The following is a 17,250-nucleotide window of genomic DNA, read 5'->3' as shown; positions in this document are numbered from 1 at the left end:
GTCCAGTAAAAAGCTGCAATACGACTAGCACTAATCCCTATCTCCTAGAGCATAGCACTATGTGAACAAGGCCCTGTCATGTTAATCACTTCACAAGTACAGAAAAATGTTTGTCTCACCAAGGATCACAGTGAGGGTAAATATGGGATTTGAACCTATAATCAGCAGATCCTGTCATGGCTAAGGGACACTACTCTGTACAGCCAGAGCTAGTGCCTATTGTGATAAACATGTAACAAAAAATAGCATTAAATGCCTTCAAAACATATACACAAAAGTAACTACAGAGATCTACCTTGATTCCAAGTCTAACAGCGAATCAAAGACAGAGAGTCCATTGTCAGCATGATACATACCATTCTTCATATATTTAACATACTGTGTTTGTTACACAAATGGACAAAATCAACTAAGTTAATACATCAGTGAATGAGTCATTAGCATTTGAAAACCGATCTTGACAATGTCGGTTATCATGTAAGCAGGAGTGATGACCCACCTGAAAAATCTGTTCCGATTTAATTGAGTGAGTATTGTTTTACGCCGCTTTTAGCAATATTCCAGCAATATCACGGCAGGGGACACCAGAAATGGGCTTCACACATTGTACCCATGTGGGGACTTGAACCCAGGTCTTCGGTGTGACGAGCAAACGCTTTAACAACTAGGCTACCCCACCGCCCTGTTCTGATTTAACCCAATGGCAGATGACAGAATGAAAGGGTTCAGTACAGGGATAATGATTTTAGTTAAAAACCCTCTAGCATGCACAGGCCATAAAAATACCCCAGTGTTTATGAAATCGTCGTTAAGCAGATGTACATATTACTTAATGTAATGATTTCTGTTATGCCTGAGATGCTATTATGGAGGATGTATTATATGGAATGTCTGGTTCATCAACAATTTTCAAGATGATGATGAGTATTACGCCTTCTCTCCGTAACGTGATGAATCACTACCCCATGATGCCATTGTTGTGACATCTGTGGCTACTGCTTCATGACAACGTATTCACTGTGAGCCAGATGCTGCCTTCCTGACACCTTATTTCAGTCTTGGGAACTCCTCTTGGAACAACGTGTATCTCCTGCAGGTAGGACATGTTCTTTCATGGCCCAACACCCACTCTCGGATACACTGCAACATATAAGTTGACCTGGGTCAGTAGGGGCCAGGGCCCCGTTCCTCAAGGCGATCGTAGCGCTACGACAGTCGTAAGTCTATGTTAAAGTATAGGAGTTACGATCACCTTAGGGTTACGATCGCCTTGAGGAACGGGGCCCTGGCTGAATGTGAGGGGTCTGTGAAAGGGAGGGTTATTGGTTGAAAAAGTGGATGACCCATGTGTCTCTGAGTAATGAGTTAATATTGCTCAACACCATACATTAGCAAAGTGTTTGAGACACTAGTAGTGAGTGCAAGAGTTTGTGGGTGAGTCATTGAGTGAGTGGAAGAGTTGGTGTAGCAAGAAAACTGGTCACGGCGTGAATGAGTGAGCGGATCAGTAAGTCTTGGGCTGAGTGAATGGGCAGGCTGGGAGGGCAGTAAGTTATCACATTATTGAAAAACAAATATACAGGACTTCTCCAAAAATTGCTTTCACAATTTGTGTGTATGTAAAGAATCAAACAAGGTGAAATGTCATGGTAACCACATGTTTACTCATTTAGTTCCAGAGTCCCTGACACAAGATAACAAAGAATAGAGGGTGTCAGATTAGTACGTATTACGAACCACCAAGTCTCCACAAGCAGACTAACCTTTCTGTACACAGATTATAATACCATGACTACCCATTGAATGTGACACTTCTCAAAGAACAATTCTTGTCTTGCAAAACACATGAACATTGCTACTATGTTACTGTATAACGGCTAGCGATCCCCTTCTTCTTAATTCTTCTTACCTCGTTAGGATGAGAAAGCCGCAAATAACTTGGTGCGCCTAGTGGCTGCAAGAGTTGTATAATCCCCAGGGAGTTGAAATTGATAATACGATGTGCCGTTGAGATTGACATCCAATGATCGAGGGAAAATACCAGCGCCTTGAGCATGCACTAGTTGCCTGGATATGTGCTATATAAATATCCTATAATAAAATAAAATAAATAATTGAGACATTCTGTTCCTCCCCCCACCCTCCCCTCACTATCTGAATGGCTATCTCCAGATGACCAGCTCACACTATAATGGACTTACCTGTATGTGGAACTCATGTCCACAGTCTAATCTCTGCTTTTTGGCAACAGAAAAATCCTCAAAACATATTGGACATACATCTTCATCATTCACTGAATCCTGTAGAGTTGAAAGAAAATAGCATTTAATGTGTTGACATAAATTAGCTAAAAACTCAAGCCAAACATCATAACACTATGTTGCTGGATATCAGTCTTCATCCCTGACGTCACTCACAGGAACTGATAAACATTGCACATTGTGGCATACATTTGTCATGAAGAACACATACTACTTGACCCGTGAAGATCCGGGGTAGAGTGGTCTTCAGCAAACCCAGTGACATCTTGTCGTGAGAAATGGGCTGGTCAGTTTCGCTGACTTGGTTGACACATGTCATCGGTTCCCAATTGCGCAGATCGATGCTCATGCTGTTGATCACTGGATTGTCTGGTCCAGACTCGATTATTTACAGACCGCCGCCATATAGCTGGAATATTGCTGAGTGCGGCGAAAACTAACTTCACTCAACATACTAATGTTAGTGAGAGGACACTAGAAATGGGCTTTTTTACCATGTGGGGAATCGAACCCCGGCCTTCAACATGTTAAGCGGACGCTTTAACCACTTGGTTACCCCACTGTCCATCACACATACAAAGATATAAAAGCGAAAAAAAATGCAAGCAATTTCAAAACTGGGTTATCAGTGTAATTCAGTACAAAAGACATGTAGACTGATGCCATGAAAGATTTAAATTCAGAAATCTTAGTCAAATTCACTAACTTTTCTTTGATATGAATTCTTCACAAGAGACGTAGCTCTTGCTAGAAGATCCTGCATAATCTCAAGTGCTATCTGACTGTCAGCCCCTGGCAAGTCAACTTGATGCAGATTCCACTATAGATGCAACAAGATAAGAAGCATGATGTGTATTGAACCTCCAAGAGGTTTGTCTTACCCCAGGAGACGTGATGGCCGGTCTGTGAGGAAGCTGTTTCCTGGTTGTTTCATAATATTTCTGAAACTCAAGTGTGTTGTAGATGTTGCTGCCTTTCTGTGCTGGTGCTGTTGTTACCTGCAACAGACCAACAAACAAGCATTCAGAATTACACATTGTGTTCCCTTCTTCCTTCACATAATAAACTACACCATTAAGACAGTCCAGTCCCATTTTCTTACTACATTCGCTTTTAGTCAAATTAAAATATATTACTTGCTCCATAGCAAACTATCTGAAGAAGAAGAAGAAATGAGGTATCTTCTGGTCAAATTTGATTCGTTAAAACATACCTTCGGTACAGATTCATGTTCAAGTTTGGCCATCATTTTTTTATGAACAATGCCTCTGCCTACATCGACGATGTCATTCAACTTCATCCCTGTCAAGCCCCCTCGCTGTGAACGTATGGAGGTTACCAGCTCAATCACTTCTGGCCTGACAGAGAAACACAAACATGACACATCAGTCATATCAGTTGGTGAGTGCTGGGTGTACAGAGTATCTATGCTAAATAATCCATCTTCAATTCTTTACGGTTTTGTATACAAAGTGTTCACTTTCAAGACATATGGTTGGGTTGATAAGTGTAGTAGTAATGGCAACTATCCATTTTAGGTGAGGTGAAATTGGGTTTTACGTCGTACTTGAGAATATTTCGCTCATATGACGACATGCATGCGTGTGTATGTGTATGTGCGCCTGCTTGTACTAGCCAAGACTTAAGCTGATTTTATAGTGCTAGCCCACTGAGATACCATGCCGCAGTGAAGCATGAATACCCCACTCCGACACATTATACTGACTCCGAGCCGACCAGTCCTTGGTGTACCCATTAATGCCGAGTGCCAGGCAGGGACCAACAAGTACCATATTTTAACGTCTTTTGGTATGACGCGGTCGGGGATCGAACCCGGGACCTTCCTCTCTCCGGCCGGACGCTCTAACCACTACACCATGGAGGCGGTAACTATCCATTTGAAGTCAAACAATGAAGTGAGACTTGAAGTAAACATTGGAAGTCCAAAGTGTCCTGCTCCATGTATCATTTTTTTTTTTGCAAATCCAAACATACTGGAGTAATGTGTAGACTATTCAACTTCAGCGTGTACTGGTCAAAGCCAAGAGCCTACCTGCTGGTCAAATACCTGTTTGTAAATTGAGGGCTGGGTGGTTAATGTTTGATTGTTTCACCTACCGTGATAAGAAAGGAAAATGCCCTGTGAGATGCTCCACAAGTTTTTCAAAGTTGTTTCGAGGTGCTTTGGAAGGCCCCTTCGATGCGACTGTTACCAGAGCCATACTTGCTGCTGGTTCTCCCCGGGCTTGCTCTCTCTTTCTTTTCTTCATACTAACCTGTAACAGATAAGCACATGCTGACACCCTTGTTGGCCCATTGGCAAGGTGTGTGGATCAAGGTTTTGTCAGGAGCGCAACAACTGTGAATCATCAGTACTCACCTCCAGTAGCACAACATCCATAAAATATCATAGACCTTTTGCCACACAAACTTGCCTGGGTTATGACAGACACCATAAAAAGAGTGGGACTTTCTCAAATCACCATCAGGAATAACATCCCCTGTCTTGCATCACTACCTGTTGTAGTGTGTCCTACTTCCAGTTGTAATGCATGCTATCATTTTCATAAAACTACTACTAGAAACTATTAGCTCGACAATTTTGAACATTTTCTGAGAATCCCCTACTATTGTTAGGAGTACATATTTTACAAAACTGCCCAACTCTCCAAACATGTTGTGGGGTGTCAAGTATGCCAAAGAAATATATTAATCTTTTTAAGATCTCTGAGAAACAACTAAGAACTTTGAGAACAACACTGAGCCAATATTCAGACTAAGGGAAAGTTGTTTCAGTGGAAACTTGTACATTGTTTGTTTATAAGACACTAAACTGTCCAAATCCACCAGTTCACCACTAGACTTATCAGTGTGACAAGTTTGGTCAAGTATGGTTCTCAAGATCTGCTCCAGAAACATCTTGCAAGGAGAGACACAGGATGATATCCAACTATTAAACCCTTTTAAAAGGCCTCATGGGGGAAAATAATGTAACTATAATACCATAAACTGTTTTAAGACACAGCTGGGATGGAGAAGGCCCATCAGTAAGCTCTTACAACATGCCTAGAGTACCCCAAATCCCCCTCTTGTATTTACCGTCTGCCAGTCATCCTCGTCATCGTGGCTAGGTTCCTGTTTCGGCTCAGGCTTCTCTCCTCCTTTGCTCTCTGCAACGTCATGGGAATATGTGTTTAAGAATGTCATAAACAGGAGTACGAGGGCGGTATTTAAAGATTTCCCCTGACCCACTTCTGACAGACGTAGACAAACATAACTTGGAACAGTTATTAGTCTTTCTCTACATAGGCACCACTAAGTGTTATACACTTTTTCCATCATTTTATGCAACTCTGGGGGCCTTGTTTGTAAAAGTCGGTGGGTTGAGCCTCAAGCCAAGACTTCACTTCGGAAATCACTGTTTCATCATCTGGGAAACGTGTTCCCATAAAAAATGACTTTATGGTTGGAAACAGGTGAAAGTCAGATGATCCGGGTAAGGAGAACAGGGGGTGTGGAGGAAGGTTTCATAGCTACAGTAGCGCGCTTCTGTCTGGGCAATATGCGACTTGTGGACTTGGGCACTGGCTTGCTGGAGACGGACTCCCCAGGTCAGCATGCCACGCCTTTTGAGTTTGACAGCTTCTTGCAATTTACGCAGTAGTGAAGCATAGTAAGTCCCAGTAATTGTGGTACCCTTTGCCAGGAAGTCTGTCATCACTATTCCGTGCTGGTAAATAAAAACCCTGCAGAGGGTTGAACCCTTGCCTTCTTTGGTGGTGGTGAGTCAAAGTGCGTCTACCCATGTTCCATCCTGTGAGATCGAATCTTTCAAAAAAGGCTTCCTGGTTTTCTTGGCACATGTCCAAAAGAGCCTTTGGGTAATCGTTTTGTTCCTGCTTCTGAAAAGGAGTAAGCAGCCTGGGAATCCACTGTGCACACACCTTATGCAGGTGCAAATGATCGTGAATAATTTCCACAGACCCTACACTTATCTTCACACTTTGGGCTAACTGGCCAACAGTTATACATCTGTCTTCTAAAATGGCAGTGTCCATCTACTGGATGGTGTCTTCATCAATGGCAGAATTGAGGTGCCCAGGAATAGGAATCGTTTCAACAGATGTTCGGCCACACATGAACTGGCAATGCCAGTGTGTTACAATGTCATATGATGGGGCATCATCCCTATAAGTTTTTTTTGTTTTATCGATGGTGAAAAATGATCACTGCTCGGTACTCGACTGGCTCCATAGTCACACCATTTAGGAGATAAACATCGACATTGTAAACCCAAAAGTAAACCGAAAGGTCCACACACGTTTTTTGTGTCTGCTCTCATTGACATCGAGTACGGGTACAGCAGTGAAATGTCATCAGCCGGCCGTTTCGGCTGTCTCCCATGGTAGCATCTGGAACTGCTCATTTGTGACGTCATTCGGACTTTACGTCACAATATGATTTTAATGACGTCATCACAGCTGACGATGTAACAATACAATGGTGTGAGCGATGTTTGTATGTATTAATACGCAGAGAATTTCTGGGAATCAAATACCATTTGATCACGTTTTTCAACCAATCAGATTAAAGAACACAGAGACTTTTGGTTTACAATCTCATATAAAACACTTGTGAATGGGGGAGCAGTGTGAGTACAGTATTGCAAATTATCATGTCACCTATAGCTTCATGTAAACTATACAGTTAAAATTTCAGCCAGATAAGATAACCCTAGGTGGGTCAGGGGATATCTTTAATGAACGCTCCTCATATCAATATCATATAATTAATTTCATCTTCATTTGGACTAAAAGCCCCCAAAAAGTGAAATATATTTCTGTCACTATGGTTTTCACAATCTTAAAAATCAGGGATCAATGATAGATCGCTGTTACCACAATTACGTAAAACAGACATATGTGGTGTCTGGCAACACTAAAACATCCTGTTTTTACTTCATTTCACCATTTTTATTGGGCCTAAAAAAAATTGTTGCGGTTCCGACTACCTGACCGACAGCCCTTAAATTCTGGTGCCGACCCTAAAATCAGATATGATAACCCTAGGTGGGTCCGGGGATATCTTTAATGAACGCTCCTCATATCAATATCATATAATTAATTTCATCTTCATTTGGACTAAAAGCCCCCAAAAAGTGAAATATATTTGTCACTATGGTTTTCACAATCTTAAAAATCAGGGATCAATGATAGATCGCTGTTACCACAATTACGTAAAACAGACACATGTGGTGTCTGGCAACACTAAAACATCCTGTTTTTACTTCATTTCACCATTTTTATTGGGCCTAAAAGAAATTGTTGCGGTTCCGACTACCTGACCGACAGCCCTTAAATTCTGGTGCCGACCCTATTTTTTTTAAGCAGTATGATTAAAATAAGCTTTCAGATCTCATTGTTTTTTCCCGGCACCGACAGACATCGGTTATTCTGATAAAGTTGATATGATGGCCGCAAGCTGGATTAAATAAATAATTACACAGTGACAAATGTGTTACCGGTATTAGTTTCTACTTTACTTCTAAAATAAATATGTAAAAACAAATAATTCCTACCTATCTACCCTAAATTTTAAAGAGGTGTAAAGGGAATCACAACATTTTTTTTATTTGGCCTTGTATAAGAATTATGTGACAGTGCAATACAATGCCCTCAATTCACTTGGAACTGTAGTCTTGGAGGACTATTTAATAAAAGGCTACCTACTTTTTTTCTCGTTCTTCAATTTTGCATTGATATTGGCATTGCTCCTCAAGAGTCTCCCAAGGAAGTTAGCGTCAGGCTTGTTGGGTTTGGGTTCCATCTTGAAACCAGAGTCCTTAATCTCATCAAGTCCTGTGCAGGACATGTTTCTTTTCTGCCCAAAGTCCTTGAATCCTTGTGTGCTGCTCCCTAAGATTGATGCTGCCATCTTGTCGAAGTCCTCGGTTGGAGTACAACCCCTTGAGGAACTCTGGGACTTGGTCTGGATGTCTGACGTAGGTCCACTTGCTTGTTTCTGGGATGCAGCTATGCTTCTACCTTTGAAGGATCCGCTTCCTGGTCTTGGATTAGATGAGTTTGTTGGCAGTGAAAGTTTCCTTGACCTGTAGGGTTGGTCCCAGAATTCTGGAGTGGTGCTTCTTGATGAGTTCTGGGAGCCTAAGTCTTCATCTGAATATCTTGGAGGGTCAACAGGCCTAAAATGTACAGGTCTCTTCACATCTTGTGTACATGTAAACTCCTCGGGGTATTTTTCACACTGCTCTTCCCAATCCTCATCCATTTTGATAGTGGTAGCCTTCACAGAAGGAAAGAGTTCTCTGGAGTCACGAGTCGCTGGTGATATTCTACCTCCACTTCTAGGCTTCGTGGTTGATCTCTTCCTCTGTGGTGCTGCTTTCGTGATGCTGGGAGGTGCATGTTGCTCAAAAGGATTGACGTCTTCAGTGGTTAACGTAGTCTGTCCAGCAACATTGGTACTGCTAACTGCAGCAGCTTCAGTAGACCGTCTGTCCTTCAGGAGGTATGATCTCAATCCAGCAGGTGTCATTGCTGAATCTGTGGCAGTACCAGAGACAACAGGCTGAACGACTGATGGACCACATGTCTTGACTTTAGGTGGGGGGAGTTGCTTCAAATTTGAACATATCAGGATTCAGAGTCTTTATATCGGGTACTGCTGCCTGCTCAACATCAGACTCTCCTCTGCGAGCTTGCATCATGTTAACAAGACCTACAGGATTCCAGGCAGCCCCACCTGACTGAGCTGTGTCGGTAGGTCTTGTGTTTCCTGCTATGTTGGCCTTGACAGCCTCAGACAATATTGGGGCTTGTAAAGGGTTGGTCCTCTGGCCAAGTGGACTGGCACTACTCTCATGTATTGACGGGAAGTTCTCTGGTTGAGATTGTGTCTCAGGATGTGCTCCTGGATGTGTTCCTTGAATGCCTGGAGTGACACCAGAGGCACCACCAGGTACGTTCATATAGGACTGCAGCACCATTGTTTGTTGTACACACACTGTCTGCAACATCACAGGGTTTGAAGCCAGTTGAGGGTAGGCCTTAACAACTTGTGCCAGCACAGCTTGGAACAAATTGGGGTTCAACTGATCAGGTTGTATCGCCTGTTCTAAAGGCTGCTGTGATACTTGCTGAGATGGTGTCAGTTGGTGCTGAATAGGTTGTATGGGGTGAACTTGTGGGTGATTGATCTCTGATGAATCTGATGAATCAATGTGATGATTTGTATTGAAGTTTCCTTGTGGTGTTTCTGTTATTAGTAAACCAGAGCCCTGATCCTGATTACTTGAACATGACAGGTCTGTGTCAAAGTGATTTGGAGATGGTTCCTCTTCTGCTACAGCATGTCTGACCCCAAGTCGTTTCATAGCACTAGCCTTCAGATGGGACACTACAGATCCTCTGTCACCACTGTCTCGATTCACCACCTTGCGTACCTCATCAGAAGACGGAGTGCGTACATCTGGGGGAGGAGTCAAAATCTCTACTGGTTTGTTTGGAGATAAGCTGGTTCTTGGCTTGTCAGGAGATAAGTTGTTCTGTTGTTTGTGTGGAGATATCCTTGATTTGATAGGGGAACCAGAAATTGAAGACTTTGAGTCCACTTTCCCTTTCTCTGATGCAAGTTGGTAGTTCTGAAGGACAGTCTGGACTTTCTTCACAAGGTCAGAGTCAATGTCACATTCATCATCAGTGTCTTCCTCAATGTCATTCTGTAACAAAAGAAATACAGATAAAAGTTCTAAGCCCAAAACTAAACGAATTATGAAGTGTCTATGATAATAAACATGCAATATGTTGGATAGCCAAACAAGCAGCATACAGTAGAAGCATAAATATCTAGATCCTATAAGTTCATCATTTGGACTAGTGGTAAGGTACCATATTTCAGTCAGAAAAAACATCAGCTACAAGTTCCATCCATGAAAACCAAATACATAAATCATCTTATCTTTAGACTGTCTTATTGTACCTGAATACTTATAAATCCTGGAGGAACGCTTTTGTCCAGTTTCAATGCATCAGGTTTCTTCTCAACTGTATCACCAGAAGCCTTATCCTCGGTATCTGTAGCAACAGGTGTAGAAGACAAGCTACTGCTTGCTGTTTCATACTCAGAGTCTTGTCTAGTGATTCTGTCAGGAGAGCTAGTAAACTCTGCCCGATTTCTAGGGGGCAGTCTCAGAGGAAGAGGGGGTATTGGTTTTGGAAGTGATCTAAATGATGAGGCCTTGGATGAGAGTCTTGATTCATGTTTTGGCAATGAAATGTTTTCATTGTTTTGACTTGGTTTATGTTCTTGTTGAGCACTATCTAGGGAGACAGGAATATCAGTTTTTGTGGTTTCCACGTCTTCAATTTTCAATGTTACATTCATATTATCTCTCAAATCATCCTTACATGGTAAAGAAGGATAAGGTTCAGATTTGGTGACAATGTCAACACAAAAGTCTTCTCTCTCAACACAATGTCCTGTGCCAGGATCAGAAGTTTTTTCTTGTTGCATGGATAAGGACGTTTCTCCAGAAGCGTATTGATATTCAGTTTCTGACATGCAAGAAGATGAAGCTGTCATTGCAATGGTTGATGCAGGCTCAGAGACAGAAGAATTGCTGGAGCACTGTGATGACATTAGTTCAAGTTTGTCATCCTCACCAGAAGACAATGAAGATATCATCTCAAAATTTGGGACTCTGCCGAACAAACTCTCCTTACTGGAACCAGATTCTAATGTAGCAGCCATTGCTGTTTCTGAGGAGCAGGCAGTAGCTTCCCCATCTGCTACAGACAAATTATGGTCTAGGTCACAGTTCAATAATTCAGATCCTGATGCTACAGAATGACATTCCTGGACTGTCCTGGTAGAGGGTTCAGCTGTAGACTTATACACAGAGCCATAATCAGATTCTTGGTGCCTCAGTGATCCTGACTGATGAATCTCAGAGACATCACATTCCGAATCTTTCAATGACTGCGACTCACAGATATCAGAAGCAGATTTACAGCCTATTCGTGACCTATCCCTTTGCCTTGCAAGGACAGTTTCTTCCACAAGTTGTTGAGTTGGTACTCTGTCACACCTTTCTCCAATGGACACTGTATGGAAGGGAGACATACTTTCTAAACCTGCATCCAATGGTATGGTTTGATGAGGTGGGAGTTCTTCAGACGTTTCATCAGCAGGGATACTCTTGTAAGGTGACATTCTTTCAAATCCTAACTCAAAAGGCATGTTCTGCTGTGGCGTTAACCCTTCAGTTCCTCCATCAAGGGAAATAGTTTCGTATGGCGGTATATTTTTAAGGCCTGGCACAGTCTTTTGGGGAGATACACTTGCCAAACGTCCCTCGATGGACATGGTATTCTGAGGGCAAACATTATCCCCAAAAGCTTTGTTTGCCTCATGTGCATATATCCGTGAGTGCCGAGATTTAAGATTTACATCTGTTGGACTCCTCAGAAACTTCAGCTGTAACCAAAAACAAAACAAAATCAGTGTGGCTTAAGGCGGCTTTTCTGGTCTTTAGACAGAATTGTCAACTTCAACTATAAATGCGGGTGCAATTCGGGGTGTTAGTTTATCACATGGCTTCCATTGTTTATTGTTGCTCTGTTTGTGGCCGTGGCAGATTTGATAGGCTCAGGGATAGTTTCTTATAAACATGAACCTTGTTGTTGGCAGTGGAAACTCAGTTCATTATAAGCAAGGCATTATGGCTTATGGCTGCTTTTGTCAGTTACATCACTGCATCAGCTTGATGTGGTGGGCAAGCCATAATTCAGGCAGGTATTACACATTTGCTACTTTGTCGAAACTGCAACCACAGTTATGGTGCTGACATATCAAGATACATTTTCAGGGAGAATCAGGTATGTAAATCCAGTCATAGATTTCCAGTATGCCTAATGATACAGAGAGGACAACACCATATAGTGAATGGCAGCACCACAATGAAACATGCCGCAATGAAATATCTACATGATTTACATGAAAATCTTATGAAAAACAAGAAATACATTGCACTCACATTTTCAGAACGTTCTGAGTGAGTGAGTGAGTGAGTGAGTATGGTTTTACACTGCTTTTAGCAATATAAATGGCGGGGTACACCAGAAATGGGCTTCACACATTGTGCCCATGTGGGGAATCGAACCCAGGTCTTCTGCGTGACGAGCCAACGCTTTCACCACTGGGCTACCCCACCGCCCCTCAAAATGTTCTGAAGCATAAGGACACTATGTGTAGCATATAACTGTTATATGTAGCGTAACTGAGATATGAAATGTGTCATAATGTAGTATACAGAGATAGTATAAATTCAGCACAGTTCTACAAAGTCCATCCTAAAGACCTACCACGTCCATCATACAGGGCTACTAAGTCCATCATACAGACCTATCCAAGTCCATCATACAGGGCTACTAAGTCCATAATACAGACCTTCCAAGTCCATCATACAGAGCTACTAAGTCCATCATACAGACCTTCCAAGTCCATCATACAGACCTACCAAGTCCATCATACAGACCTACCAAGTCCATAATTTACACCTACCACATCCATCATACAGACCTACCAAGTCCATCATACAGAGCTACCAAGTCTATCATACAGACCTTCCAAGTCCATTATACAGGGCTACTAAGTCCATCATACAGACCTTCCAAGTCCATCATACAGACCTTCCAAGTCCATCATACAGACCTACCAAGTCTATCATACAGACCTACCAAGTCCATAATACAGACCTACCACATCCATCATACAGACCTTCCAAGTCCATCATACAGACCTACCAAGTCCATCATACAGGGCTACTAAGTCCATCATACAGACCTTCCAAGTCCATCATACAGACCTACCAAGTCCATCATACAGACCTACCAAGTCCATCATACAGAGCTACTAAGTCAATGAAACATGTGATGAGACATCTGTGTACCTCTTTAGGTGTGTAGATTTCATTACCCATCATGGTGGGTAGACTGATACCGAACGCTGGGATGGCAGACAGCGGGCGGCCACTCTGGAGGTCCTTCAGACAGTTCATCAGATGGATCTGATCCATGCAATATAACCATTAGAAAATATCAAACATGTGAGACCAAGAAATATTCCAGATATAAAACTAGTTAATTACCACATTCAAGTTTCAATTAAATGAATACTATCAATGTCTGGCTGGCTTCAGCTTTCCATCTATGGGGATTAGTGGATTGGGTGGTAAGGTTCAGTAACTTTAATGATTCCTTGATACCATACTGAGACAGTTTGCATTATAGCTAACAATACCAATGACCGGATTGTTTGATTTTACTGGCATAAAAGATACTTTGTATTGTACATAACACTTCACTTTCAAAATCCAATTCCAAAACAAAAGTAAATTGTTTTCCTTATGACCAACTAAAGCCATCTTACCTCAAACAAGTGCAATTCTTGTTGTCCAAATTATACCTGTAATTAACTGATTAACCTGTTCTTACCTTGGTCTGTGCTATTTCATCATGTAACCATACAATTAAATTGCATCCACCATGTCCGTCAAGGAGTCCACCCCAGACCTATCACAACAACACACCTTGGTAATCAAACAGGTATATGAAGGGTCATAACATTTGTACTATACACTTGAGCTGCCCAGACTGAACTTTCAATGTTTGAAATAAGGCTGGCCCTGGATTTGCTGAAATTGTATAATAATCCACTGACTGACTGAGTTTGGGTTTTACGCTGCTTTTAGCAATATTCCAGCAACATCACGGCAGGGGACACCAGAAATGGGCTTCACACATTGTACCCATGCGGGGATTCGAACCCGGGTCTTCAGCGTGACGAGCCAACGCTTTAACCACTAGGCTACCCCACCGCCCCGTATAATAATCCAAGGACCATATTTAATGTTAAAATTATAGAAATACAGTAAACTATGGTTATAATGAACTCAAAGATACCACAAAGTTAGAACGGTGGGGTAGCCTAGTGGTTAAAGCGTTCACTCATCATGCCAAGGACCCGGGTTCGATACCACAGATGGGCAGAATGTGTGAAGTCCATTTTGGGTGTCCCCCGCTGTCATATTGCTGGAATATTGCTAAAAGCGGGGTAAAACCAAACTCACTAACTTTAGTTCGTTATAACTGAAGTTCATTACATGTATCTGACTGTCAGACATCTTTGACCACATCATATTACCCTGTGCATAATAAACGTTTGCTCTGTATGTTTATCTCATCTCATACATAACATCAGTAAATACACATTATGCATAGATTGTTGAGACACACATCAAACGATGTCTAAAGTGTGGTGTGTCTGCTATTGTAACTTATCCATACTCAATTGTTTTTGTCTATAGACAGTATTGTCAACGTCAAAGGCTACAGCTATTGCTTAACTATAACTGCGGGTGTAAATTGGGGGGTCAGCCTCCAAATGTTTATGGTTGCTCTGATTGAACTGCCACATGTCGCCGTGGTAGTTTAGGTGTTCAGCGCTAAGGGGCTCATGGTTAGTTTCTCAAAAACATGAACCTTGTCATTGGCAGGCGACCCTCAGTTCAGTATAAGCATGCAACTATCATGGCTGTGATATGGCTGCTTCTGATAAGAATGAGGCACTCCTAATGCAAGGTACATATTCTGATTTGGAATGCTTATACACAGAACCAATGAACATACTGTGGAGAGAAGAAGCTTGTGATCTGCATCTTGCTGTGTTGAAGGTCGTCCACCTGCCGCTGCATCTCACTGATGCAGATCTGGGCATTCAGGTGACACACCTGCATCTACAAGAAGAAACATCAGGTGCAACAGGCGATGAAGTCAGCAACAGCAAGACTGACTGACTGAGTTTTGGTTTATGCCGCTTTTAGCAATATTCCAGCAACATCACGGCGGGGGACACCAGAAATGGGCTTCACACATTGTACCTATCCGGGGATTCGAACCGGGTCCTCGGTGTGACGAAAGCAAACGCTTTAACCACTAGGCTACCCCACCGCCCCGTAACAGCAAGAAGTCAGATATAACAAATGCTTCTATGAAAAGTACTTCTTGACTATGGTTGATGGGTTGGTTGGTTTGTTGTAGTCACATCAATATAGTGAGTAAGTGATTGAGTTTTACGCCACTTTTAGCAACATTCCAGCAATATCACGGCAGGGAACACCAGAAATGGGCTTCACACATTGTGCCCATGTGGGGAATGGAACCCGGGTCTTCAGCGTGACGAGCGAAAGCCTTACCACTAGTCTAAGGCTACCCACCGCCCAGTGAGTGAGTGAGTGAGTGAGTGGGTATGGTTTTACGCTGCTTTTAGTCAACATTCCAGCAATATCACACTCAGCAATAATTCTTATTGAATATGAGACACTTTAGTAGTTCAGTCACATAAATCCAAATTTGTTACAATGTGACTTGACCACTCTGGTTAAAACCCATATGAGCTAACACAAAAACGGCCATGAAATTGCTTCTGTGTTTGTGCAACAATATTTATCAAAAACATTTTCTGAATTACCCTCACCATCATCAAGCAAGTTAGTTTTTCCAGTCTTACTAATTATGTGATGAAGATAATATCAAACCTGTGCCTCAATCAGCTGTACATCCTTCTCCGGACACGCATCACATTGTTTGGCCATCAGGTCATCAGCTGACCCGACCTGAACTCCTCGACTTTTCACCTTTGGCCCTAAATTGGCCTGGACCTGTTGACATCTTGTCTCAACACATGCATTCACACCTCGACTCTTCATCTTCAACGCCATCTCTGGCATGAAGAAATCTGAAGTCTCATTAAAACACACTTCGTCTGTGTTGACTCCAACTTCTCGGGGCTCAAATGCAAGAGGGGTTTGGACTTTCATATCATTTACTCTAATCCTCTTTGTATTCACACCAACACTGACAAATAACGAATCCGACTGACATAGAGACTCTGGTGCCTCGGCCTTTGGGGTCCCAGCCTTTGGAGTCCCAGCCTTTGGGGTTTCAGCCTCTGGGGTCTCAGTTTTGGTGTTGGTGCATCTGCAATGTAAACATCTACACCTGCAGAATGGTTCTTCTGGAACAGTCTGCACACTTCAAGTTCATCTGATACCTCAGTTTCATCTGTATCTTCTTGATGAGGTTTATTCTTTGCCTTATCCCTGAAGAAGCTAGGTTTGAACTCGGGACTATCAGGATTCAAAGTAGAAGCTGATGATGATGCTTCTTCAGCAGTGAATCTACACTGAAACTCCTTAGCAGTGGCATCAAGGTTTGAAGAGAAGGGCACAGGATTAAATGGGACAGCATTTACATTGAGTTCAACATCGAGTTCACAACATGCATCTTCAATGATAACCTTAGCAAATTCATTTGAGAAGTCACTAAGACAGCCGTCAGATTTTCTTGAGCATCCTTCAGATGTTAATGACTTTGCATCAGAGTTGTCAATGCTGCCTGAGTCTGTGTGGACATCTGTGTCTTCCTTCCCACTCACTATGGAGTTAACATCAGAGTCATCGCCACTCTGGGAAGGTGTCCCACCTCCCGTCTTTGATTCAAGGGCACCTGGTGTTATGGAAGGTTCAGCTTCTGCTGCAGATACCACTATCCCACGTTTAAGGGCGATTTCCATGAATCTGTCTGCTTTAACTCTCTCTGTGAAGCGTTTGTTCACGGATGCCATCCTGGATCCTAGTTGATCTTGAGTTCCAGTTCCAGCTGTTTCGGGGCAGATGTCTGTATCTGTAACTTTGACTTGTAAAGCTGGACATAAAATCATTTATTATCCATTCTGTTCGAAATCAACAAGACTATATTAATGAACAGGAATCATGTAATTGGGAGATAAACATCATGATTGTGGTATCAGAGTTATTGGTGTTTCTTCAGTATTCAATGCTGGGAAATTTTATTCAGAATCCAGGGCATTACTTGGGAGATTTCCAGCCATGGAATACTGAGCATAACCA

The 17,250-nt window shown here is 42.3% G+C and overlaps 2 protein-coding genes across 2 annotated transcripts; both read right to left on the bottom strand.

Moving 5' to 3' along the window:
* Window positions 1-713: 713 nt before the first annotated feature.
* On the bottom strand, window positions 714-8,885 carry LOC124274812. The gene is made up of 7 exons (XM_046710188.1): window positions 7,991-8,885; window positions 5,361-5,431; window positions 4,380-4,537; window positions 3,475-3,619; window positions 3,143-3,259; window positions 2,202-2,300; window positions 714-1,140 (listed from the first exon to the last, which is right to left on the bottom strand). The coding sequence occupies exons 1-7, from the start codon at window positions 8,814-8,816 to the stop codon at window positions 1,048-1,050; spliced, it is 1,509 nt and encodes a 502-aa protein (XP_046566144.1). The 5' UTR covers window positions 8,817-8,885; the 3' UTR covers window positions 714-1,047.
* On the bottom strand, window positions 8,881-16,964 carry LOC124274817. Its single transcript, XM_046710191.1, has 6 exons — window positions 16,221-16,964; window positions 15,877-16,128; window positions 14,950-15,075; window positions 13,231-13,347; window positions 10,260-11,756; window positions 8,881-9,999 (listed from the first exon to the last, which is right to left on the bottom strand). The coding sequence occupies exons 1-6, from the start codon at window positions 16,962-16,964 to the stop codon at window positions 8,881-8,883; spliced, it is 3,855 nt and encodes a 1,284-aa protein (XP_046566147.1).
* Window positions 16,965-17,250: the final 286 nt, after the last annotated feature.

Source organism: Haliotis rubra, unplaced genomic scaffold (genome assembly GCF_003918875.1).
Source record: "Haliotis rubra isolate DU_JTF1 unplaced genomic scaffold, ASM391887v1 Scf1946, whole genome shotgun sequence".
Taxonomy (NCBI): domain Eukaryota; kingdom Metazoa; phylum Mollusca; class Gastropoda; order Lepetellida; family Haliotidae; genus Haliotis; species Haliotis rubra.
This window is presented reverse-complemented; position numbering and strand designations above follow the sequence as displayed.